The 25,179-nt window shown below is 40.2% G+C and overlaps 2 protein-coding genes across 3 annotated transcripts; one reads left to right on the top strand and one right to left on the bottom strand.

Annotated features, from left to right (window-relative positions):
* Positions 1-52: 52 nt before the first annotated feature.
* On the top strand, positions 53-10,098 carry zgc:152951 (uncharacterized protein LOC569013 homolog). Of its 2 annotated transcripts, XM_034236901.1 has the most exons (11): positions 53-254; positions 2,062-2,304; positions 2,682-2,799; positions 3,927-4,079; positions 4,210-4,395; positions 5,240-5,313; positions 6,342-6,539; positions 6,905-7,042; positions 7,154-7,243; positions 7,321-7,464; positions 7,729-10,098. In XM_034236901.1, exons 2-11 carry the CDS (start codon positions 2,065-2,067, stop codon positions 7,855-7,857), a joined length of 1,470 nt encoding a protein of 489 aa, XP_034092792.1. In that variant the 5' UTR covers positions 53-254; positions 2,062-2,064; the 3' UTR covers positions 7,858-10,098. The 2 variants fall into 2 exon arrangements, with proteins under 2 accessions (XP_034092792.1, XP_034092793.1); XM_034236902.1 differs by lacking the exons at positions 3,927-4,079; positions 4,210-4,395.
* Positions 10,099-10,252: 154 nt separating this feature from the next.
* LOC117560090 (zinc finger protein 292-like) lies at positions 10,253-20,958 on the bottom strand. Its single transcript, XM_034236855.1, has 14 exons — positions 20,743-20,958; positions 19,512-19,657; positions 18,474-18,555; positions 18,084-18,219; positions 17,416-17,618; positions 16,957-17,093; positions 16,617-16,758; positions 16,155-16,439; positions 14,900-16,063; positions 14,354-14,695; positions 13,936-14,153; positions 12,671-13,127; positions 12,138-12,475; positions 10,253-11,587 (listed from the first exon to the last, which is right to left on the bottom strand). Exons 2-13 carry the CDS (start codon positions 19,517-19,519, stop codon positions 12,140-12,142), a joined length of 3,510 nt encoding a protein of 1,169 aa, XP_034092746.1. The 5' UTR covers positions 19,520-19,657; positions 20,743-20,958; the 3' UTR covers positions 10,253-11,587; positions 12,138-12,139.
* Between the last annotated feature and the right edge of the window lie 4,221 nt (positions 20,959-25,179).

Raw genomic sequence — 25,179 nt, 5'->3', positions numbered from 1 at the left:
TTTTTATTTATAATCAGTCGTATTTACGAGGAGCACTTGAAGGCATCACAGGACAAGATAGCTAGCTAAATAAAAGCAGCTAGCCTGCGCAATGATGATGTTCTGCCAGTGCAGCTGTGTGGAAATACACCTGCAAGATAAGCGACCTCTCAGCTGGCGACACACATAGCATTTTAATTCGCAGGAAAGAAGAACGCCACTGCACGATTTAAAACTGTACTGCCGAATAACGAAAGGGAGTAAATCGCGTAAAGGTAACGTACCACTATGTTTTGATAATAGATCCACATTAGGTTGTTTAACCTTTCGCCCCTGCATAGTTTAGCTTGTATACGCATACCTGTATCGTTAAATGTTGTTTATCGTATGCCATTAAACGACTTGTGTAATGATTTAATCACTGTTGATATGATCGCGTCTTAGGTATTGGAGCAAACGCCGTATCCAGAGCCAAACTCCATAAGAAACTTTGCAAATTTAAAGTAACTTTAGCATTGCTCGTCAGTAACCCTTTACAACCACTAAAATGTACAGTTTTTCTATAACAATACGTTTTATTTTACAATTCGGGATATTGATATAACTTTAGTTTGAGATGATTTTTTGTTTTAAAGGCTTAGTTAATGTGCATTAATCTTTTATCAACATACTGAATAAGGTATTATTACTGTATAAATGAAGCTGATATACAGGCGGACGGGAAAATTCGTTAGTAGTGAATCAATTATAAAATAAGAACATGTTGTGGAGTCACTGCTTGTGGACTGTTTTATGCAAATGTTATGTTCTCACTTGCATATTGTTTTTGGAAGCATTTATTTTGTTAAGAAATCAGGACATGGAATTTGACCATGTTTTCAACACTAGGTGTGGTATTGATTGATAAGCTTGACAGGCTGACATTGCCTAACTGCTGCCATAAAACTCTGTCACAATGAGGAACTGTTTTATTGGCTTACTTCAGTTTCTATAATTTCACATCGTTGAAATACACATCACAGTGGCCTGCTTTCAACACAAGGAAATGTTCTGAAATGAGCTAAGAGGAAATGGCTTAACTCATTTCCCAAATGATGCAAACATATTTCCTCAAACCAGAGTAATAAAGAAACTGGTTTAAATCTCTCAACTGGCCAACATAACTCAATATACAGTACTATTAGAAATTGTCAAAAAAAGTAACTTCTTTCCTCTAGTCATTTGCAAAATAACTCGGAAAACAGTGTCCTTCCTGAGAAAGCACAAATTAAACGAGAAGAAATAGAGAGATACAAATCTGTAAACAGAACAGATATGAAATAATTAGCATGTCCTGGATCTTGTCTAAATAGAAGTCAGAATAAATCATACATTTTAAACCTGCAGTTTTCTTTGTACTACCAAATTCATGCTTTAAGTGTCAACAAAGAAAAGTGTAGGTATACAAACTATAAATCTTTTTCACATTTAGGCAAATCACACTATTAAAATGTTTTTAAATCAGTCTTTCAAGAGTCTGAAACGCTAAGTAGAGGGAATTAGGATTTAATGTATTTTCTGACTTTGCATTATAACATTTCTACATATTTGTAACATTGATTTTTTTTGTTAAATATTTCATCAAATTATTTCATTGTCTTTACGCAGATCCGGATAGAGGAAATGATTGGGTTCAAAACAGTTTTTTTTAATATTATTCTGAATATCATTCAAATAAAAGTCTTGCTCCTAACTAGCTACAGAAACCAACTCTTCATGCATGAATAAAACACAGACAATATGGAGCTACCCAATAACACAAAAAGCCAAAAAAGCGTAGAATTACACTTTCAACGATATAAAGACTTGAAAAATTGGAATCCACATGCTAACCCAGAGAAATGCAATTGTTTAAAGCTTTATTCAGGTCAAAAGGTATGTCGCTTATATTGGAATTCAACAACATTTAAATGTGTTGAATAAAGTACACATGTGATTGTGAATCACAACGTTGATCAGGAAAACCAGGGAGCACAGCATTTTTTTTTTATCTGGCAGTCCAAGTTTAAAACATTTTGCTTTCTTGTGTTTCCTTTATTGCAGTAGATGGAGGAGTTTGAGAGCAGTTCTCTGGGCCGGGTCACAGTGTACTCCATCCAGGGCTGCCCACACTGTGTGCAGGCTAAAGCCACGCTGGGGGGTCTGGGGGTCCCAGTGTGTGACGTGGATATGGGGAAGCATCCGGAGCTCAGAGCCAGGGTGAAGGAGCTGACCGGACGCAGCTCCGTGCCTCAGATCTTCTTCAACAACATTCATGTAGGCGGGAATGATGACCTACACAAACTGGTGAGAAGAAACTAAGTTTAATGTATAACATTTTTTGTGTAAGTGTAAAAAAAAATCTAATTGCAGAAAAAACACATTTTTGAAATTGTGGTTTAACTCTTTTAAATTATTTAACCATTTTGCCCATACATGTACTTTGTTTTTCACACAATATCAATACAAAGAACATGCCTATGCTATGCCATATTTCCAATAACATTTTGGCAAAGCAAACAGACCAAATAATATGTATACCAAAAAGTCGAACATATACAGAAGAGGATTAGCGCCACATGAAAACAAAAACGTGGGGATGTGAAAAAAGTCAGAATTCTGAGAAAAAAGTCAGGTCAGTCAAAAACACTTGTTTTTAAACTTGCATGTGTGTCTGTCCTCAGGCTCCTGAAGAGCTGCAGAGGCTGGTGAATGTTGTGAGGAAAGAGCCTCTTCCAGCAGACGCCCCCCCCCTCCCAGAGGAGAATCCAACAGGGAGCACGTCGGGGGAGACGGATGGAGGTGAGGGATTCAGGTTCTGACAAAACACTTTTTCCTTTTCCAAATTAAAGTTGTTTTCTTTGCCAGCAATATCATTTGTTATAGATTTTGTGCAGAAATAAATTGTACACTGCTGTACTTAATGCCTTAACCCTATTTGAATGCACATTTCATGGTGTGTTTATCTTGCAGTGTATTAAAAAAAAAATCAGATGGTTTACTGTGCTCAGAAATGAGATGGTGAAATGAACCACACTGAGGGGTGTGCTTGGGTAACAGCAGATGTGTGTCACTCTTGCTAACACACACAGTTGAGACAGGAAACATGGCACTCCGTCTGGCAGCACAGTACCTGTTTGGCTTTAACCGCCTACAGTGTAAACAAAGTCTGTCCAAAGAGACACAAACACAGCTCTTAGTGGAGTAAGATGTGACCTACAGAAACAGAATGCGTTTTGATTATATCATTATGTTAACACATTCCATCTGTTTATTACTCCCTTGACAGTCTTGATTAAAAAAAATCTTATAATACCGTTGATGTATTTCAGTAATTCTGTCCAGATGTGGCTGCTATGAGGAGCATGTAGGCCACTGTATAGCAGCCCCATGTTATTAGGAGAGAATCTGACACTCAAGTTGTTAATCTGAATGAACCACTGTCATTTCCCAATTCTTTAATCCAAATAAGTAGATATAGTGAAGATATTTCCTGTTTAACTATGTTTCACCACATGTTGTGTGGTAAAAGGGCAAAGACATTAAAAAAATGTAAGTTAAATAGTCCTAAACTCTATGGTACGTTTTGTTTCTTTGGTCTTTCTTTCTTTAAATACAAAAAAACCGAACAGCCATGCTGGATTATTCCTTTATTTCCCGGGGTCTACACAAAAACATAAAAAATGAAAAGCTAGTTAAAATAAAACAAGCAAAATATAAGGATCAGAAAATGTGTGAAATTACATATGAAACAATGATGTACAATGTCACAAATACATAGCAACAAAGTAATACAAATAGTAGATGCAACACTGAAAAAAAACAATAACCAAGAGAAAAGGATAAGCTGTAATCTGATCAAACTAATTTGCCATCTTTCCCACCAACAACATTTTCTGTGTTTGTACATATGTCGCTGACCCTCACAGAGTTTGTGTGTGAGAGAGATGAGTTGGCGGACCTGGTAGAGAACTTCAAACATGGCAATGTGATTGGCAGTCATAGGAAGGGGCTGACAGTACACAAAAAGAGCTTCTCCAGTGACCAGCTGGTTGACTGGCTGCACAAAGAGAAGGGCATGGGTGAGTAAGGCTGTGGACATGCAGTCAAACAGGCGTTCAGCGTCCTGTCACTCTGATTCTAAAGCAGTTAATAGCATAATCTGATGCCCTGATTGATACACATTGTCTGTGGCGTGTGTGTGTGTGCCAGCCAGGGCTGAGGCCTGTAGCACTGGCCAGGCCATGATGCAGAAGAAGTACATGGTGAGTGTGCGTGGCTGTGGGGAGAAGGAAGGCTGTTTTGGAGAGGGGAGAGACGCTCTGTACAGGCTGCTGGAGCACGACCCTCACTCAGCCCTCAACGCAGGACGGCTGGCCGCCTGCATCCCCATCCCGGGTAGGTCAGGACTAGACCCGGCTCTGGGGTGTACGCACTCACATTGTAGATTCAGGCTGACTGGGGACCTCCAGTGCTCTCTAACCCCCGTCCTCTCTCTGCTGCTGCTGGCTTTGGTTTATGAACTCTTTGGAGGCTTGGGGGTGTGTATTATGTCTGTGAGCTGTGTGGTGGGGCGAACGGAGGTAGGGCTTAATGATATATCTTGTATATATGGCCTTTTATGATGGACAGAAACGTCTATGCTTGACCCTTAGAATTAAGCTGTATTTAGATGTATTAAGTCTGTAATGTTATATTGTAAATTCAGTGCTATAATTATTTAGTCTGTCAGAAACCTCATCCATTGATTTTGATCAAAAGGGAAAATTGGCCTGAAAACAATGTATCATTGAAGCCCTATTTCAAACCCATGTTTGGTGTCATCTTCTGATGATTCTTTTCTTCTCCCAAGTGTTTTGTTCTTCGGTCGTGCTTAGACGTTTGGTGCGTTGTATTATACCTGAATGTTTCTCCCCTCCACAGGCTAACTAACAAACTGCTCCGTGACCATAATCACTGTTAGCACGTGTTAGCATTATTATGCGTCATCTGCAGTGCTCTCTTTTTCCACAGGTACTAAGTATCTTATCTGTAGACAACACTAGCCTGATCTTTATGCAAATGATTTATTTTTCCCCCATGGATTATTTCACAGCTACTCGGAGTACACTCACCAAACATGTATGGTGCTTTGCTAACACAGTTGCTTTCACCTTTCAGATATTGGTTTTGTCGGTCTCACCAAAGAACCCTGTTTAATCTAAAACATGAACCCTTCTCTCTATCTCTTTCTCTCTCTCAGCTGCCGAGCTGTCTTTGCTTTTACGGGAGTTGATCCTGAAATTGTTCTCTGAACATCTTTCTGCTGACGGCAAGGTAAGGAGACGCAGAGTGTTTTCATGTAACTGGTTATGATTATAAGCATACACTGCATACTATTGCACTTGGAAGGTGAATGTTAGGGGAGGTTTGGTGTTTTGGAGACAAACAGGTTTATTTACAGGTCTATCCTTTTCTGCTTTAAAAAGGTCAAACAAACAAAAAGATGATATATATTAACTCATATTATTTAACTAGGTAAATGTGTCATTGAGATTTCAAATCTATTTTTCAAGAGCGGCCTGGCCAAGAGGGCAGCATGAACAATGGTCTAACAAATGAACCCAAAACAAAACAGGCAGACGAATACAGGGGTCGCAAAACAGAAATGAAACGGCACATTAACCAGTCAAAAAGAAACTATTATAAAACATTTAAAAACTGGCACAATTTTAAAGCGATTTCAATTAGGGGGTGTAAGAGCGATCACATCGACCAATGGTTTCTTGTTCTCTGTTCTTTAAGATGGACTTGAACTCCCCATAGTGATTACATCTGACGGTTCCAGCTCCTTCTGTACATTATTCCAGGCAGAAGGAGCTGCATTTAAAAGCTTGTTTACCTAGTTGTGCTCTCACTTTAGGAACCAGCATCTGAATAATATCTTGAGAGCAAAGGCCATATACTTTGTTTTTTTTCTTTAAGCCTCTGAGGATCCGCTATGTTTGCGTAATTGACGCACATAAAGTTTGCCAGGTGAATAAAAGTCAGATACAAAGTTTCCAGTTAAATACAGTCTTTATTTCCTTTTTACTGGTGTCCATTTAACTTGCTTCATTTGATTATTCACCATACACAATATTACGGTTCACACAATACCTTTAGCAAATGTTTGTAATCCCGTGTTTGTGTGTTCTTCGTGTGTGGTCAAAAACTGTATGGCCTTCCGGTTGAACCTCTAACCACGAACATTGGTTCCTACCTTTACACCCCACAGTGTTAATTGGCTCCTAGAGATGGGTTTGTTAACCTGTGCATATTTGTGAAACGGGGTGGTACTGTATGTTTTCTTGTTGCTCCACCAGTCTGTGGACTACAAGGGCATGTCGGGTGACCCTGCCTTCGAGCGGTACTGTGAGCTGGCCATCCAGCTGCAGCGGGTGGAGCTGCTCTCTCTCAGCCGGGAGGAGAAGCTGGCCTTCTTCATCAACATCTACAACGCCTTGGTCATCCACGGGAACCTCCGCCTGGGGGCCCCCACCAACATGCTGCAGAGATACAAAGTAGGGTCACACAGCCACACTTTAAGACGCTACAGGGTCTCCTGAAGTCCTCATAGCCCATAGTCCTCACTGTAATTGAAAATACAATATGAAAATATTTGTGTTTTTTAATACTTTGAAATAGTGCTGCAAAAAATATGTAGATATCAATATTGCTAAGATAATGTTTCTATGTTGAAGTCGAGGTTAGCCATTTCTTTATGCTGATTTTAACCAGTATCTCCTATAATGTACATTATTTTACATCCAGAGTGAAATCTAAAGATAAACATGCAAATGAAGTGACATAAATGGTTGTGTTATCTTAATATTTGAAACATGTACTTTGATTAAAAATATAGATTGTGTTCCTGTCCCTTATGTAGTTCTTCAACTATGTGAGCTACCTGATTGGAGGAGAGTTGTTCACACTACAGGACATTGAGAACGGCGTTCTGAGAGGGAACAGAAGAGGAATGGCTCAGCTATTAAGGCCCTTTTCCAAAACAGACCCACGACTACAGGTATTCAGACATTCTGTTAAATCACAGTAGAACATTTAAATAATTCACAAGATAGACACTTTTTTGACAGAATAACTAGAGTAATGTTCTATTTCTCATTTTGTCCACTAGGTGGCGCTTCCAGACGCTGAGCCCCTCATTCACTTTGCCTTGAACTGTGGAGCAAAGGGCTGCCCACCCATCAAAACATACACTCCAAAGGTGAGCAGAGTTCAGCAATATGCATTAAGTGTATCTGCAACATATCTGGTAAATAAAAATCTGATCTACCCTATCAGGACATCGACAGCCAGCTCCGCACAGCAGCAGAGGCCTTCCTGGAAAACGATGACTCCTGCCTGGTGGATTCTGGGAAAAGAGAAGTGCGACTCAGTCAGATTTTCAAGTGGTACAAAGCTGACTTTGGAGGAACGGATGAAAAGGTACTTCTGACTCCCAACTGACCCCTGCGCAGTCTTTTTTTTTCAAAAACTGGAATCACAGGAGTGGTGGAAGAAATATTGAATATTTTTCACAAGTTAAAGTAGAAATACTATACTTTTTAGTATTAAATTGTACCAAAAGTATGATGCAATACAAATATTTCCCAACAAAATTGAAGTTAGTGTTGCCAGTGTCTTAATCATATTTCGATGATAATTGTGAATAAATACCATCCATTAAGCCTGTGTTTTCTCTCTCTGCAGCTGCTGAAGTGGGTGCTGGATCACATGGGCGACTCCCCGAAGAAGAGCAGCCTGCAGGATGTGATATCTGCTGGGAAGACCAAAGTCATCTTCCTCCCTTACGACTGGAGCACCAACGGCACACACTGAGCATCTCTCTGCTGCTCCAGTGTGTCTCTGCTTCTGTCCACTTCCTACTGAGCGGCATCTCCTCTGAAACCAGAAGGTCGGTGACCATGTGTTTCACAAATGCAATCCACTGGTCCTCAACCATGCAAATCGACGTTATGCAAAACAAACTGTACATTCAAGTGGTGAGAGGGGCGCGTTTGCACTGTCCCTTAGTCATACTTCTCCCCCATGTTTAAATGTCATACGTTGTGTATGAGTTGAACATCAACGTTTTCATTGGTTTGAAGCAACAATAATCGAGCTATTTAGAAATCAAGATGTTATTGACTTCCGTTATTATTGTACTATGTTCAATTTTATCCTGAAACTTTCCCAAATTAGTATTCGAACCCCTACCCAAAGACTGAATTTAGTGTGTTGAGAAACAAAATCTATAATATTTATTGAAATTGGTCTACATTCTTGAAATCGGATATGGACCTACTTCATAACCAACACCACAACTTGGACATTTTTAGATCGTAATTGTAATTCAGGAAAAACAATGACAAAATAGACTAGTGTTTTTCCTCAAGTATAACGATATATAGTACACACACCATTTACCCAAATGTGCTGTACTGTAATAAGACAAGAAAATCTAACTTTGTCCTACAAAAATGTAACATTTCTTCAGATTTGTCTTGGGCAAGCACTTCAATCTTTGAATTAGAAAGGACATTTAAAAATGAACTAAAAGCATACTGTATAATAATTTAACAATTCTCAACATGGCTTCCATGTCCTCAACACTATGTCAGCAACTCAGGAGTCATAGATTACCACCCTCTTCAGTCCAATACAACACTCAGCAGGCGGTTCATGTGGAGCATGTAATCAGAGCAGAGGTAGGCGATACACACACCCTGCCTTGGAAAGCCATATCGAAGCCCTTTTAACTCACAAACGTACACATTCAAGTTTAGCAGCTGCAGATTCTCCTCATTCTCCAACGTTTTAAAATGCTTTTTTACAGGTAAAGAAACTACAAGCTGTGGAAATTAAACATTAGTATCTAACTTATGGATATTAAATATTAAAATATAAAGACAACGTCGCCTCTGGCTGTAGAACAAGATAACATTATTTGAAGCTTTTTACAAAAAAACTATGATAATGAATTTATTATAAAAGAACATCTTGTTTACAGCGCTTTTGCATGGCTTGATAATTGTTTTATTATTTTGTTACTTCCTTACTTTATGTTAGCCTACATGGATGTCCACCCCTCTCTTTTTGATCCAGGTCTTCCATTTGAAATGACTACTGCTGTGTTTTTAAGCGCAGTCATTTAGTAGTGTATGTATATATATATATAGTAATATTTTGAATTCTAGAAATATGTATCATAGCTACACCCCTTTGGGAAGCACTCTGACACTTTGCATGTGTATCACCAACTCTGAATGCTGTTCAGACATGTTTGTACTGTTTTTTTTTCACAAACAAAAGTTAACTGTTGGTCAGTGTGAGATGTATGGGCAGTTTGTCTAGATATTTCAAGGGTGTCTGCGGGAAGTGAATGTCTTCAATTATTGTTTGTTTTATTACCCAGATCAGTAGTCATGCATATAATTAAATGTAGCAGTTTGTGTGTAGATTATATTACTTTAGGGTTTCTGCCTTTAAATCTGTACAGGACCTACCTTCGGTTCCATAAGTGAAGGATTTTCTTATCTCAGGTCAAAGGAAAATGTGTGAGGAGACGATGTTAGGGTGTCTGATGTCATCGATGCACTGTAGGATGCATGTCGTGTATAACATGTCCATCTCTCTCCATATTCCTTTGCAAAGACATCGTGTCTGTCTTTTAGTCCTTAAACTATAAGCAGCACGAGAGCATATGGTGAAATAAGCATGTGTTAAAAACTGGAATGCATTCGCTGCACGACTCTGGAAACTGTTGAAAGCTGTTCTGTAGCCGGACAGCCTGTCAACTCTAGAGCCTGTTATTGGAATGCAATAGATTGAGAATATAACCTGAGTTCCTGTTACTCTATTGTTTAGTGACTGATGATAAAATACACTTTGTTGGCTAAACAAGTACATTTTATGTACGTATTTAGATTTTCCCTGTACTTTATAGAACCTTGTATCAGGAAAATGTGACGCAAAAAGTTTTTTAAACAAGAAATTGTAATATATTCTACTTCCTCTTTCCTGGGGTGAACAATAAAGCAATATGTTTATGAACAATAAATATGCAATGCCTGAACTTAACTGTCTCCTTACTTACTGTGTAATCTCACTGCATTTTCTTTTGAAGCAAAAAAAAACCGGGTTGTTGATTTATGTGAATACATTATTGTATTAAACCAATGACAACGTTTAGTTTCATTTGTTTATTCCAACAAATTAAATGCCTTTTTTTTTTTAATGAAAAATAGATGGGAAATCATCATTACATTTACAAATCTAATATATTAACATTTGTATATATATAAATAAGCAGGTTTAAGTGCAGTCCCATAAAAAAGAATACACATACAAACTATTTTACAGAGTATCTCAAAAGTATATATACATAACATGGGGTTAAACTGAATCAAAAAATAAATTCAAAGTGAACAGATTTTAAATTGTATCTCTACCGACAGTGCAAAACGGATTTGTTCATGGCACTAATGAAGTTATAAATATGTGTCGTATTGTACAGAATAATAGTGTGACTTTAAAAAGGCATAACAGGGTTTCAGACATTTTAATTAGACTCCTGTTGTCAGAAGACTTGTTGGGAAATCCTACATCCTCCTTAGTTTCAAAAGTTACTTTGGAGGATTTATTTAGAAATAAATACTGTTAACAGTATAGATGTACAACCACCACATATCTACTGTTAGTCATTAGTGACACTTTTTACCAAAGCTCAAACCAGTGCATGATTGGAAGACAGTCATTGAACAAACACATTTCATCTTTCCATCCATTTATGTGGTTTGATACAATAGTTCATAGAGTTACAAATACTGCTCAATGATATACTGCATGTAAATACATAAAAGGTTCAAATCAAGAGCTGAAGCCATTCAAGGAAATTAATTCAAGTGCTGCCAGCAAGTCAGGAAGAGAAAACATATTCTAAGCCAGATTCTTAATGCCTGCCTTTTTTCTTCAAAATAGATTACAGTGTAAAGTAAATCATAGTTGTCCCTTTGATTCAAATCAAAAGCACATTTTAAATCCACTTGATCGAATAAAGGCTTAGTGAAGTGAGTAAAACAATATATTTAAATTAAAACTACCTGAACAAGTGGTTCGAATACATTTTTTCAGGCTCACTAACCAGTATATGAGCGACAGGGACATTCACCTCATAGTGTTAACGGGTCAAACTGAAAGACAAGCAAAAGACAACCCTTCAAATATTGGCCTTCTGTTGGTGGAATAAACAAATGCAGTAACCAACATAGTGTAAAGTGAAAACATGGTAACTATCACAGGGTTAGTTTTTTTTTATATATACTTATATGATATTTTGAAAACAATGTGTTAAAATATAGTTTTAACTATGCAAAATATTGCTTCGAAAAGGTTTCATCAGTTAAAGAGAAATACAAATCCCCAAATTAGCTATTTTGGCACAAATCTCCTCTTTCTTTCGAGTACTGTAGTATTATGAGAGTCTTCCTCCATCTTGATGCTAGCCCTGAGCCCGGTGGCAGAGTAGAGTGGTCACCATGGTTACAGCTCCTCTTCAGTCATTACTAACCTAAACAAATAAAACAAAGGTCATCCAGTGGTTCATGTAGGTTAGAGAGTCCTAAAACCCAGAAATGAGTTCAGCACTTCCGTTCCCTCGTCTAAATGTTTTTTTGGTTAGACGTCTGGAATAAGATGTGTGGTGAACGCAAGCTTAAGAAATGTTCATGTTATGTTCGAATCTAGGACAACAAATAAGTGAGTTAATACCCTACAGGTGAATGTCTAAAGCTTCTATGAGTCATACAAACTGCAGACTACTAAACGTCATCACGGGCAAAAACAAGTCTGCCTTTAGCTGAGCAGTGGTGACGCAAAGCTGTTTCCAGGAAGTAGTCCGTTTATAGCCTAACGTTAGCTATTACTACAACTATTATAAAAGTGTTGTTGATACGCGCGGAGTATCCTGCTTGGAAAAATATGTGTATGTATGTAATTATTGTCACAATACAAAATCAATTGCATAGTCCCATTGACTTTTGTTGAGGGAGACATTGGGATGCTAACGTCCAGGTTAGACTCTATACACTTGATAAGATCCCAGCATCCAGCCTACTTACTTTCATCGTCTGAGTCGAAGCCAAAGAGTGCGGAGCAGGTGTTGAGGGCTTGGTGTTTCTGGAGTTCCTCCACGCTGCTGAAAGAGGAGAGGACATTTGTCGCAGCGCTGCCTGACCTTCTGCACGTCCTCCTCCCCCTGCTGCTCCTCCTTATTTTTCTTAATGTTCCAGTAGGTGTTCTTCTTCAGAGCGACCTCTTTGGGGGCCCTCCTCTTGCGCATGGAGAGCCGGGCTTCATCCAGGTAGGTGGAGGGCGGCGGCCGGATGAAGGGGGCTTTTGACGGAAGTGGCGGGGTCTTCTGGTTTGAAAGTTTTGTGCTCGGTGATGTGCGGCTCTCCTATTGCCTGCTGGACTGCCTCGGACAAAGTGGCCAAGTCCTCCAGGTCTTTGACGTTCAACGGGTCCCACCTCCTCGGGCACTATTTTCCGACGGCTCTTCTTTGGAGTGGACTTCTTTCCTTCTGTCCTCCTCGTCTCCTGCTCATGTCCGTTTGATGGTGGATTTAGTGTTGCACATAGGCTCATGACTGACTGTTTTCTCTGGGCAGTTATCCGGCTGATAGCCGTCTGGGAAGTTAGTTTTACAGTGCTGACCTTCAGTTTGAATTTCTCTGGAACCCTCGACATTAGAGGCATCCTTCCTCTTCCCCTTTTTACTCTGCAGCCACAGCTCCTCTACTTTCACCCTCTGCTTCCAGGGGGCTTCAGCACTTTGCTGCATCTGTCTGCCGGGGTCCCAGCTCATCTTTCTGAGGCGCTGGATGTAGTGTCTCCATTCGTGCTCATGGAGCCCTGTAATGCTTGAGAACAGCTTCTCACAGTCTGAGAATGGACATTGAGGTCTGAAGGGCTTATGGGTGATGACGTGGCCCTTTAGTTCCTGCTGTGAAGGGAAGCGCTGCTCACAGCCCTGATGGTAGCAGAAGTGCAGCAGCGTGGTGTCGTGGAGCTTCATGTGGTCCTTATAGTGCTGCACAAACTGGATCTGCCTGTGGGGGGGGAACAGTCAGGATCATACGAAATATTGTTAAAAAAAGTAAAGATAAACTAAAAAAGTTTTTTTTTTTTTAAATGTTGAGAAAATTGTAACATTTAAAAAATAACGTTTGTGATCCTGTATTATTAATATTATAATAGTCCGGTATCCTAAAAAGTACCAATCCCCAAAATCAAACATACATATTTTACGTTTATTGCTACTTATCAATCAAGACCGTTTTGGTGTGAGTGTTGGAGACATCCGACACAGAGCTTCCCGTTTCATCAAATATCAAGGAGCTCAAAGAACCAAAACTAATTATTTGAAGGACACAACGTCTCTTTGCCGAAGTTATGAGCCAGTTACTCAAGATAAATCACAGACCTTGCGGTGAGCAATTTCACGTAGAAAACATTTTCTTTCTACCAAAATCAACTCAATAATGATGAGTGACAAAGAGACGCTCATCCATGAGGAGCTGCATGCTTACTTGTGCACATGTTGGTCGGTTGCCTTTTAGTTCCAATATTAGCATCATAGCTACAACTGATATCCCCAACACTGAGCAATTCACACCAAAATAACTTTAATTTGATACGTAGCTTTACAAGTAAGAGCAAAAATAAAACAAATAGATTTTGGAGTGAACTGCTACTTTAAGTCCGGAAGGCAACATACATTTGCTCATGTGAAAAGCCATGTGTGGTTGATGTCTATATCAATTCACTTAACAAGTCAGTTTTCACCATCCCTGATTTACATTGCCACTAGATGTAGCTTTGGGAAATGGTAGATGTTAAGCTACGAGCCTTTCTTACCTGAGGCATATGGAGCACTTGTGTTTGGCCCACACAAAGGTCTTCTCCAGCACCTTCTCTTCGCTGATATGGCATTTGATGGCGTGCTTGGTTAGTGTGCTGCTGACCCTCAGGAAGACTCTGTCACAGGTCTCTGAGGGACACAGGTGGTACGTGATGTCCACACTGAAGCCATTCTCCTCCTCTCCCACTCTCTCCCTCCCCACCACAAAGGGGTCCTTCACGGATCACCAGGCCATCTTGAATGACTACCTGCTCGTCCTTGAAGTCTACCTGCCTGGTATATATTAGCGTCGGGGTTTTTGCACTTCTTGTAAAGCACAGCTGTCTTTTTGATGAGGGTGCGCAGGTTTCCTGATGATTCGATCTTCCCTTTTGAGGCTTGACACTTTACATTTCCCCCGCGGGTTTGGGTTCAGGAGTCTTCCTCATTGGAAATGGAAGTTGTGTTTTTATCCTGATGCTGATTGTCCACATGATCTGCTACACCATTAGCAGCAGGAGCGTCCTCAGTGCATTGCTTCTTCTGTTTGGACATTTCATCAATGTGGTCCATGACATGCTTTTTGGCAAAGGGGAGCTGCTTAAAGCGTTTTCCACAGAGTATACATTTGAGTTTCCTACTCTTAAGGTGCGAGAGAGCATGCCTCATGACATTCAAGCCTTTATAGTCCTTGTGGCACAAGTTGCAGTGGTACATCAAGTGGGCATATTGTTGAGCACGCAGCATTCGGTCCTTCCAAGGCCTCTTGGATTTCACCTGGAGAAAAGAGACAACAGAATGAGTGCCATGACATTCTCGTTCTCATTTATATGCAGTAAGTGTTCTTCCTGAATAGCACACACATTCCACAGACATATAGTAAGTTGCTGCTAATGCAACAAGAAAAATACAACTGAACGTGATTTCCCAAAATGAAAAGGCCTGCATTATGAAATTCCTGAGAGGGTAAAACAAACTGACCTCAGTGTCCGTTTCCTCCGTGGGTTTTGGCTCCTCTTCTGTATTGCCATTAACCTTGTCCGGTGCCGAGGATTCTGGGGGTTTCTCCTCATCAGGCTTTTTGGATTTTAGAGAGTAGCTGTGTAACGCTTCTATTGGACAATGTATTAAGTATAAGGGAGGACCATCGAGCTCAGGATCAGCTTCAACAGCCGGAGCAGCAGCTTGAGGTTCAACAGGAAGACAAAGCTGTGTTTGAGATTCCTTTTGGGTGTGTTCCTCGACAACGCTTTTACAGTCCGAGTCTGGAAGTTTCTCAAGTCCATTTTGCCTCTGGAGGTTATCCATCTGTTCAAATTGATTCTCTTCCTGTTTGCTCGTTTGATCGAGTTCATTCTCCAGGTGAGGCATGCCCGGCTCTTTGTCTTCTGTGTCAGTTATCTCCTCAAAACCAGACTCTTCCTCTCTACGGGATAATTCATTATCAGGGTATGAGAGTTCCACTTTCTGTAGGGCTTCCGCCCGCCGCTTTTTCCCTTTGTATATGACCTTCTCCTTAACTTTGACCGTGGTCTGCAACTGCTCCAGCCTCGGGAGACCCTGCAACCATCGCTTCTTCCGACCCTTCCTTTTCAGAATTTGGCTCTTCACACACCTAGCAAGATACTCCCTCTTGGGTTTTAGAGGGACTTTTACAGAAGCTGAATTTTCCGTTTTAACCTGATTGCGTCTTAGTGAATACATCGTTTTATTGCCTAAAGAGGTGAGTTTGAGTTTGTATTTGAACTCTGGATCATCTACAATTTCGGGTTCATCGTCAGACAACGATCGGCTTCTCCTTCCAATCTTTTTTCTCCATTTTCTCCTCTTCAGAAGAGTATTATTTGACGGGGCCACACACTTTTCTGTCTCTTCAGCCACAGCCTGAACCTCTGGGAGGTCTCGGCTCACAACAGCAGTCTCTGCGGCCTCAGTGCACCGACAGGGATTTACACCTGGACTGCATGATTGGTTTATACACTTATTTATGAACAACTCTTCCCTGTTTTCCTCCTCTTCTTCCTCCTTCATCTCACTGAGAACAGCAGCCTTCATGACGTTGTCACTTATCAACTCCAAGCAATGAGTCCTGATGGTCAGGAGGTTCCAAAACTCCGGGTCGAAACACAGGCGCGCCTTGAGCATCTGGAAAAGAAAGATGCAGCATTTTTAGGCACAGATTATAATGCTATATATAAAAAATAACTATACATGCAGATCATATATCTTCTCTGACCTGCAGGATATGGAATCGCACGCTGGTCCGGACCGGGCTGTTTTGGGGATGCGGCTCCTGGTCGGGATGATTGTAGAGCAGGCAGACCGTTCGGTAAGCTTCCAGGCTGCGCTCCTGGCAGAACACCAGCAGGGCGCACGCTCGACAGATCTCCAGGTCGTGAGGCAGCAGGAAGGCGATGGTCTTGCAGGCAAGAGAGCGGGTCACACTGTCAGCCTGCATGTCAGCCAGCCGCAGGGCCCTGGCACAAAGCTCCACACACACCTGGACGCTTTCCACTCCCAGCTATCCAAAGGCAAACGAGTGGTTGAACAAGATGAAATGGTAGATCAGAGCATCAAATGATTAAGACTTTTTCATTTCGACTTAATTACAGAAAACGGAAGATGCTACATTTTTTCATTTCGTTTGTCCTGAGAAACACAACATGGTAAAAAGGTGATGCTGTGATGTGAGTCTCACCTCTGTTGTGACCAGTTTGATGAAGGGGAAGATGGCTCTGACGTTAGTAGCGGAAGAAGCTAACTGCAAGCATTCAGCCAGAAAGCCATGTCCGGAGGGATGGGCCCGGAGATGCAACCTGCTCCAGATGAACACCAGGTCCCTGCAGGAGGAAGCGCATGGCGAGCAAAATATATCAGTTCTATTTGAATTAAGCAAACTCTTTTCCTAGCTATTCCTATTTCAGCAATCTGTGCACCCTGACACCAGCTCCAGGATGTATCATAAACTCTGGGGGAATGACAGAAGGGTATCATAATCATAGTCCGGTGTTAGAGTGATGTATTAAAGACATTCTTACCAGATGTAATACATGTCTCCATTGTGTAGCTGCTGGGTAAGGAAAGCTTTACACAGCGACAACAGGAGCTCGTCTTTCTCCATGCTCTCTGTGTTGCAGATGATCTCCACTGCATCGCGGCCATCTATCTCCGCCATCTGAAGAGGAATATGTAGAAGCACATGCTTAGAAAAATACACCAAACGCAAACTTATTCAAAACGAATTACAAACAACTATGGATACAAGAATCATCTGTTCAACTGGCTGCTTATGATAAAAACATTGATTAACCTAAATCACACAATGTTAACACATATTATTGTTATACAGCATCATAAACATTTGTTGGGTTTGAATTATTTGTCAGATAAGTGGTTGATTTATATATATCAGATTATTTAATACTATCATAGTCCAACTATTAGAGATCTTGCGATGCGCTTTGTTCTAAATCCCATTATGACTTCCTGTCTCTTACCTCCTTGTGAAGGTGCTCGTGCAGTGAGGCCTTGTAGAGGCAGGTCAGGTAGGCCTGATGGAAATACAGATGCTTTCCAGCCTCGAGATTTTCCAGGCAGCTTTTAGCCAGAGCCATGGCCTCTTGCATTCGTTCACAGGCCAGCAGGTAGCGAATCCGCAGCTCAAAGAATACTGCCAACTCTGAGCTTAAGTAGTCCTCAACTGCATTGGAGGAAAATCACAATGATATGTGACAAAGGACATTTAGGTGTTTGCTTGGGGTCATGTTGGTGTTGTTAGAATTCTATACTGGCAAAGTTGTTGTAATACTGTAAAGTCTTAGGAATATTATTTGTTAAGTATGAAACAAACAACATTTTAATAAACAGCTTATCATCAATTACTAGCTTTGCTAAAACTAGACCTTTGAAAGTAAGTGAGTTTATCTGATTGACAGGAAGGAGAGTCGATCACACAACATCTCACGCCCCCTGTCAATCAGCACTGCTACTCCACAAAGCTGTTTGCTCACCTCTCCTCTTCTACCTGTACCTCTCCATTAAACCCATGATGCTTGTTGATCAAACAACATTGGTAAGTCTGCTCACAGGAGTGGGCTGACCTCCTTGATAATGCAGTGTTATCTGTGTGTGCTAGATTAGCTAAGAGAAACGGACAGGAGCCCACCCTGTTGTGGTGGAAAGTGGGCCTCCTTCAGGATTCCTTGCAGCACTGGGTTTTCCCACGGGCCTCCGGCTTTGATGATGAGCTTTACATGCTGAAGGTAGCTGTTCCTGTGCCTCAGGAGCTGACAGTGGCACTGCTGCAAAGAGAGGTAAAATGACACGTTAAACACAAAAACCTTACTAAAAACAACCAAAGTTACAACTAGACTATCAGTAGCAAACACTGAGGTAGACAATGTTTTATTTTAAAACAGGGGGGTACAATTGGCTGTTGGATAGGGGCTGGGAACTTTTAATGAACACTCACAACTAACAAACGGTAGATATGAATCTAGGTATTATAAAAGGGTTGTGGGAATTAGAAAACAAGGTATTGAAAGAGTTTTTTCACCTGAAAGGAGTCAAGGATGTCTTTTAAAGGCTCTTCTACAAATTCTTCTTTGCTGAAAAACAGCATCAGTTCAAAAAAGCTCCTGCAAGACAATGAGAGGAACATGTCAGATAATTACAAAACCCTTAGCAGTTGTGTTCTATGCAAGTGCTACTGTCAGAGAGCAAATGATGCCGACATTGATGTTACACTACTAACAGCGGATCCAAGCAAAACGCTATTAGGTTTCTACTGGTTTGCCAAAATAGACAGAAACCATAACATTAGTATACTTTAGCCCGGGGACAATGTATTTAAAAAGGTGTGGTCCAGCATTTTGCTAGCAAACAAGGTTGCCATGTTCACAAGAGTATAGGGCTGCACGATGTATCGTGTCGTGACGTTAACCGCGATATGCGCGATATTCACATCGCAGGACGTGACGATGTAAAAAAAAAAATCTTTTAGGGCGTGCGATATTAAGTAGGCAAATTAACTCAAACATGTTACAATTATTTTGCTGCTTGCTACAAAAGGAAAACTTGCGCGGCTCTCATGTCAGGGGTACTTGAGTGAGTGACATGCAGGCTCTGCATGCACAGCAAACCACCAATCACAATCAACTCTCCAAAACAAACGGACCCGGTGATTAAAGGTAAAAACACTGAATAAAGTGGTTTCATGTGTTTCTCCAGGGCAGTTCGGCGCTGCTAACCGAGCTAGCTCAGCTTGTTGCTCTGATAACTTAAGATCCAGACGTCCGTGACTAAAATCCTTCATCCGGTTAAATATAGTTAAAAAAATACCAATTGTATAGCATTAAAGTTAAAAAAAGGATGGTTTGCGGAATGAATATATATATATATATATATATATATATATATATATATATATATATATATATCGCAGGAAATCGCAATGTCAGTTTTTTCCAATATCGTGCAGCCCTACAAGAGTATATGGTCTAGTTTTTAGATTACGGGTATGCATATTCAAAGTGTAGGCTAAAAATTCCCCAGTATCCATGTTTGCCACTCTGACATGTAACACAGTACTTACAAGGCCATACTGCTGAGAACATAGTGGACGTGCTGACAGTCCTCAGGGAAGGCAGCAGTGGCTTTGGTGAAGCTGCAGAGTGCGGTCCGAAGCACCTTCAGCTGAGGGAGAGGAACCTGCCATTGCCCTGTGTACTCCTCAACCAACTGTGCATACAGAAGACAGAATGTAGAAATATGAGACATTATGCACTTTATGATTATAATCTATTGTAGCTTAGTTGATTATGACAGCAAGGCTTTGAGTGCATGACATAGTAGTGAACAATCCACATTTCATTTCAATTATTTATTTATTTTAAAATATGACTTTCTTAAAGTGCCAAAAATCCAATAGGTTCTATATGTTGGTCTTATTTGTTTTAACCAAGGAGAAAGCTGTAGAAACAGATAGACACTTGGGTGTGTGGTACATTAAAGGTATCTGTCTAATAACAATCAAGGAGGGTTCAATATATGGAATAAATCATGAACAATATATACCGTGTATACATAGAATAAGTATTCAATATTGTATCCATACCAAAGCAGTAGTAAGAATTAGTCAATTGAAATATAATTATCCTTGTGTACAACATGTGTGAAATATCTCGATCTTAGATAAACCCCTAGGAAATGTCGGCCAATCATATGAAGGAATTTGGATGAGATCAGTGTATAAGCAAGGCTAAAACCTGACAATCGCATGACTTTAACAAGGCGTACATTTGATTTCACAGTTAGAGTCCTAAGCAAGGCAGCTTTGTAAATAGTGTGTAAACTAAGTTACTGTTGATACATGACTGTCAGGCTTATGGCTGGTGAAATTCAAACGTTTGACTCAGAGAAATGTATATCGTTCAGAACATAACAACATTAGAAAGGTATTTTTAATGTGTCCAAATCATGAAGATATTAAAGAGGGGAACATAGGATTCTGGAAACATAGATACGCTCTGCTCTGACTGCGTTAGCTATGAAGCTAAGCATTAACAAATGCAGGCAGATAACTCGAGAAACATGGGAAACCATATGGAGTTACCTTCCAGTAGCACAGTATATATGTATATATACTTAGGTAATCAGTTATGTGTGTTTCGGGCGGGCTATATAACAGTCTTAGAAACACAACTTAGGCTACACAATAAACAGAGCTACTTTGGGGGCTAATGTTAGCTAGCATAGCTAGTTAGCGTTAGGCAATAACAAACGCAGACTATGGAGTCCATTTAACACAATTGAGTTTAACTCACCTCACAAAACTCAGAGGCAATAGTCCTTTGCTCTTCAGAGACAACTGGTTGCTGCAGTGTCTTCCACACAATGTGGTCCAGAGCTATTCCAAGCCCTTCGTTTCCAAATCACTCTCGCATTCCCGCCATACTGTCTGCTGTATCCAGCCGCATAGCCCAAGTTGCCAGGTTTGTAAGGTAGCATCCTCCTGTGTGCTCACGACAAAAGCATCTGCAACCAGGCAACCCAGTCATTATACGTACAGATGAATGTTTTTTAACCCTTTCATGCATGAATTATGAAAGCCTCAGTCAGGATTTTTTGACTAAGTGTTATTATTGCTCTTGGGGCATGAAAAACAAGATTTGAACTTTTTTTTTTTTAATCTAGTTTTTTAAAAGAGATTTGTATATGTCCACTCAGGTGGAAGAGATGTACATTTTGAAAAAATTATAAATAAAGATGTGCAAACTTAAAATTACATTATAAATAACATAAGTATATTGATTTACGGCCCAAAAAGATATTGGCAGATGAAGTATTTTCAAGAATAACCAGGGCCAGGGGCCAATTTGAGGCCCCACGCACAGTTATTTGATGAGTGCTTAGTGGAGCCTCCGCAGCGGCGAAACCGTGGCCCCGCCACCCTAATTGCGCCACATAAGCGCACAGGTGCGCCTCAGATGAAGCCCCCCTCCGCAAGGTGTGGCCCCCTCCATAAGGTGAGGCCCCACACAGTCTGCATGATCTGCCTGTACGGAGGGACGGCCCTGGGAACAACAGCAGCAGTACCAGTATTAATTGTAGTTGAAATATAGCCAGTGATGCATGATTAATGGTGGTTAATCATGATTTCCTGCAAAACATAAAATCAATACTTTGATAATTTATGAATTATATGATTCCTTAGTTGTTACTTGATGTCACCACATTGTTTTATACCTGCAGGGGACGCTTTCCATAAAAGGATTGGCAAGATATAGATGGGTGACTTGGGCTGCTTCTCAGGTCGATTCAATGAAATCCTTGCTTCCCTCACTTGCGTCGTTTCCCTGCGTTTAGTCCCTCCCACCAGGGAAGCATGGAGGGACGCAAGGAAACCACGAGAAGCAGGGAAATGAGTTTTAAGAGCAATGGGACGTCCTTTCCTCCGGAGCGTTACGTGAAGCGACGTCCGTTTGTGATGACGCTGCACAGCTGTTCGTCTGGCAGCAGCCAGCTCTGTACCCGTTATTTCCACAAACACCCCCGCCTCTGTTAGTGCACATTTACTGACATAAACATTAGTATCATCTGTTGTAGATCCAAATACATGAAATAAAATAAGAAATCATTCTTAAAATGTATTTAAACGAACAATAGTTTGATTAATATTGATTAGAGTGCACAATAGGAATACAATTATTCAGAGAACAAAAACAGATATGATCTATCAAAACCCAGTTAGATTAACATTCATTGGATTTCACACTTTGTTTGTTTGTTTGTTTGTTTGGATATGTAGCACATTCACATTTGAATAGCACTTAATGACTGACTGAATGGAAATGACAATAAATGAAAATATAAAACGAAAAAAACGATCATGAAAATGTTTCCAAAAAATGAATAAAATGATTTTTGACCACTTTGTTGTTCAGATATATCACATATGTGTAACTAAATGATACATTAATTGAAACAAAACACGGTATAAACTGAGGAGTGAGTCCCGTGAGGTTCATGTATTTTATAGATGAGAGTAACAAATGCGTCACGTCTTCCGGGCAAAAATAACGTCTCCGCCCACTTTTTGGGGAAAACAACTCTGTCAGTTGAATGGCGGTCAATACAAATTCTGAAGTTTTCGCCAATCCGATCAGAAATTTAAGAAAACCGGAGATTTTTGGATCATCAAAGAGCCCGATTCCAATGACCAGACAGGCAAACAATTGCATTAAGCCATTATAAATCGACGATCGGGCTCGATATATGGTTAAATATAGCAGTAGGCTATCGATTGTCATAGATGAGAGTAACATCGACGTCACTTTACGGCCCCGCCCACTTTTGGGGGAAACAACGCTGTCATTTGAATGGCGATCGAGCCTGAAGCCACAGAGCTCTTCTTTTACTGTCCTTTCTTCTTAGAGGAAGTACGGAAACACTGAACTCTGGATTATTTGTAATGTTTGATGTGCAATAAACGACACGGCAGCTTGTTGGCATGATACAACTATTATGTTCCGCCTCGCTCATGAGAGTAACAGCTGGAGAAATTACAGCCTCGCCTACTGATTTTAATTTAACCATATATCAAGACCGATTGTCGTTTAACAATGATCAAATGTAATTGTTTGCCTGTCTGGCCATCGTAATCGGGCTCTTTGAAGATCCAAAAATCGACGGTTTTCCAAAAAATTTGATCGGATTGGCAAAAACTTCAGAATTTGTATTGACCGCCATTCAAATGACAGCGTTGGTTTCCCCCAAAAGTGGGCGCGGCCGTAATTTTTGCCCGGAAGTGACGTAGGTGTTACTCTCATCTCATGTCAAGAAGCATCAGATCAGTGCATGCACTGCCTCGTCCAATCAGTGAGCGATACACAGTAAGGGGGCGGGGCGAGTATCTGAGGATTTAATCGGAGGATGGTCTGGTGGTTCCTCGGTTATCGCTCCTCCATGATCGCTGCTCGCTCCTCGATCCTCGGTCCTCCGGCAGAAATAAGAGCCATGGGACGGTACTCAAGATGGCGCAGGCAAATCAACTTCCGGTGAGACCGAGGAGCGAGGTAATGAAAATAGTCGACCTGAGAAGCAGCCCGGGTCCATGTGGCTTTCCATGTGTCCATGTGGCCATCTTGGTTTTAGAGACATGTATCATGCACTTACACTGACTTGGCACTGAGTGGCAGTGTATGGGATGATGCAATAGGGTCCTATGTAGTGACTGATGGTGCAACTATGCAACAAAAAAAATACATATACAAGAAAACACCTTTTGAATAGCTGTCCACTGTAGTGACCTCTATGCATAGAGGTTAAAAGAGTAAACAATACTCTTAAACCACGTTTAATGCAGATTTAAACATTGGTAAATATTTTTGGGAATATTAACATGACAAGCGGAGTTTGCTGCAGCGCTTAGAAAGTGAAAATACTTTCAATCAAGGACTTAGCTGCATTATACAATACATCCATGGTAGGGACCTGACAAGTTAGAGCGCATGTGTGAGCTAGGGGCCCCATATATATTTTCTTCAGAATATCTTTGTTACTTTATTGAACTTTGAGCTCATGTGTTTTGGCCATAAGCATCAACTTGCTGAGACGTGAAACTTGCTTGATTTTATTGAACACAGATAGGCCACTTGTTTGAGGTAAGTCAACACAGGGTGATGCTGTCCATTTTTAACACTAGATTTGTTTAATGTATGTTTTTCGTTCACACTTCAGACTGTTATGGCGCTATCACAATTAAATCCAAATTAACGAGACGCGACCAATGAGCAAACTTGGGTAAGTATGTTTTAATCGGATAGGATAGCAGTTAAACTTTCAGAGGTCTTAATTGACATTTACTAGTAATTTAAATGTTCTGTCTAGTCATTTCACACTGATCAAATACATATTTCACTTTTATTTTCTATAACAAGTAAGGTGGTTAGAATTTACATACCCAAGTATTTTGGTGAACAATTGTGTCTAATCTTGAACAAACGATGTAGAAGAGATGAAATTTTGACTTTGTTCTAGATATTTTCTTCTCCATGAAACACGCCTTTCGCCTTAATTTTAGAGCCCAATTTTATGAGGCATTTTTACACGAATAGCCACAATTGTTGTATTTTATAGGCATTTAGTTTCTGGTTTGTTGTTCTCTTATAGAATATGTGTGTGTACGTTTTATAATAAGCAAGAATATGTTTTCCCTGAAAATGTTGACACAAAGTAATAATTGCACATAAATGCAGACTTTCTATTCTATAAATGTAATTTATTTGATTGATGAGGCTACATTAGACAACATTTCCAGATTAATTAATGCTAAAGCAGCTACAAAAAGGCTGCACTGTTTCCAGCAGCCACAATGGGGCGCCATAACACAGAGATATCGAAACATCCCTTCACATTTACTCTAACAATCAGCTAACTGAAATGTTGGTTTGCAGTATATCATCAACCCTGATCAGTATGTGATCAGCATTAATTCCCACATTAAAATGATTATTCAGCTACAACATTAATTCCCCTAAAAGCGGTCTAGCACAGGATTTGACTCAACCTATTCATTTATAGGGTGCATTTGTGTAAGCAAAAACGTTATAAAGAATAATATGTATTGAATTGTGTGTGATCAGGCTGATGTTGGAATATTTAATGTTTGTTTTTTTTTCTTTATGTTTGGGTCTGCGCTAACCCTTGCTCCAAGACTATGACCCTAAACCTCATGTTTTCATTAATTAATTCAATCCATG

This window comes from Gymnodraco acuticeps, unplaced genomic scaffold, assembly GCF_902827175.1.
Source record: "Gymnodraco acuticeps unplaced genomic scaffold, fGymAcu1.1, whole genome shotgun sequence".
Classification (NCBI taxonomy): domain Eukaryota; kingdom Metazoa; phylum Chordata; class Actinopteri; order Perciformes; family Bathydraconidae; genus Gymnodraco; species Gymnodraco acuticeps.
The sequence above is the reverse complement of the archived record's forward strand: the minus strand, read 5'-3'. Positions and strand labels throughout refer to the sequence as shown.

Bases quoted from the DNA above. Each gene is read 5' to 3' on its own strand.
- zgc:152951 (XM_034236901.1), top strand. From the start codon at position 2,065: ATGGAGGAGTTTGAGAGCAGTTCTCTGGGCCGGGTCACAGTGTACTCC. The intron at 6,540-6,904 runs GTAGGGTCACAC...TCCCTTATGTAG, and splicing joins ACATGCTGCAGAGATACAAA to TTCTTCAACTATGTGAGCTA. The intron at 7,244-7,320 runs GTGAGCAGAGTT...CTACCCTATCAG, and splicing joins TCAAAACATACACTCCAAAG to GACATCGACAGCCAGCTCCG.
- LOC117560090 (XM_034236855.1), bottom strand. The intron at 18,220-18,473 runs GTGAAAAAACTC...CTCTCTTTGCAG, and splicing joins ACATCCTTGACTCCTTTCAG to CAGTGCCACTGTCAGCTCCT. The intron at 16,759-16,956 runs GTAAGAATGTCT...TTCCTCCTGCAG, and splicing joins GGAGACATGTATTACATCTG to GGACCTGGTGTTCATCTGGA.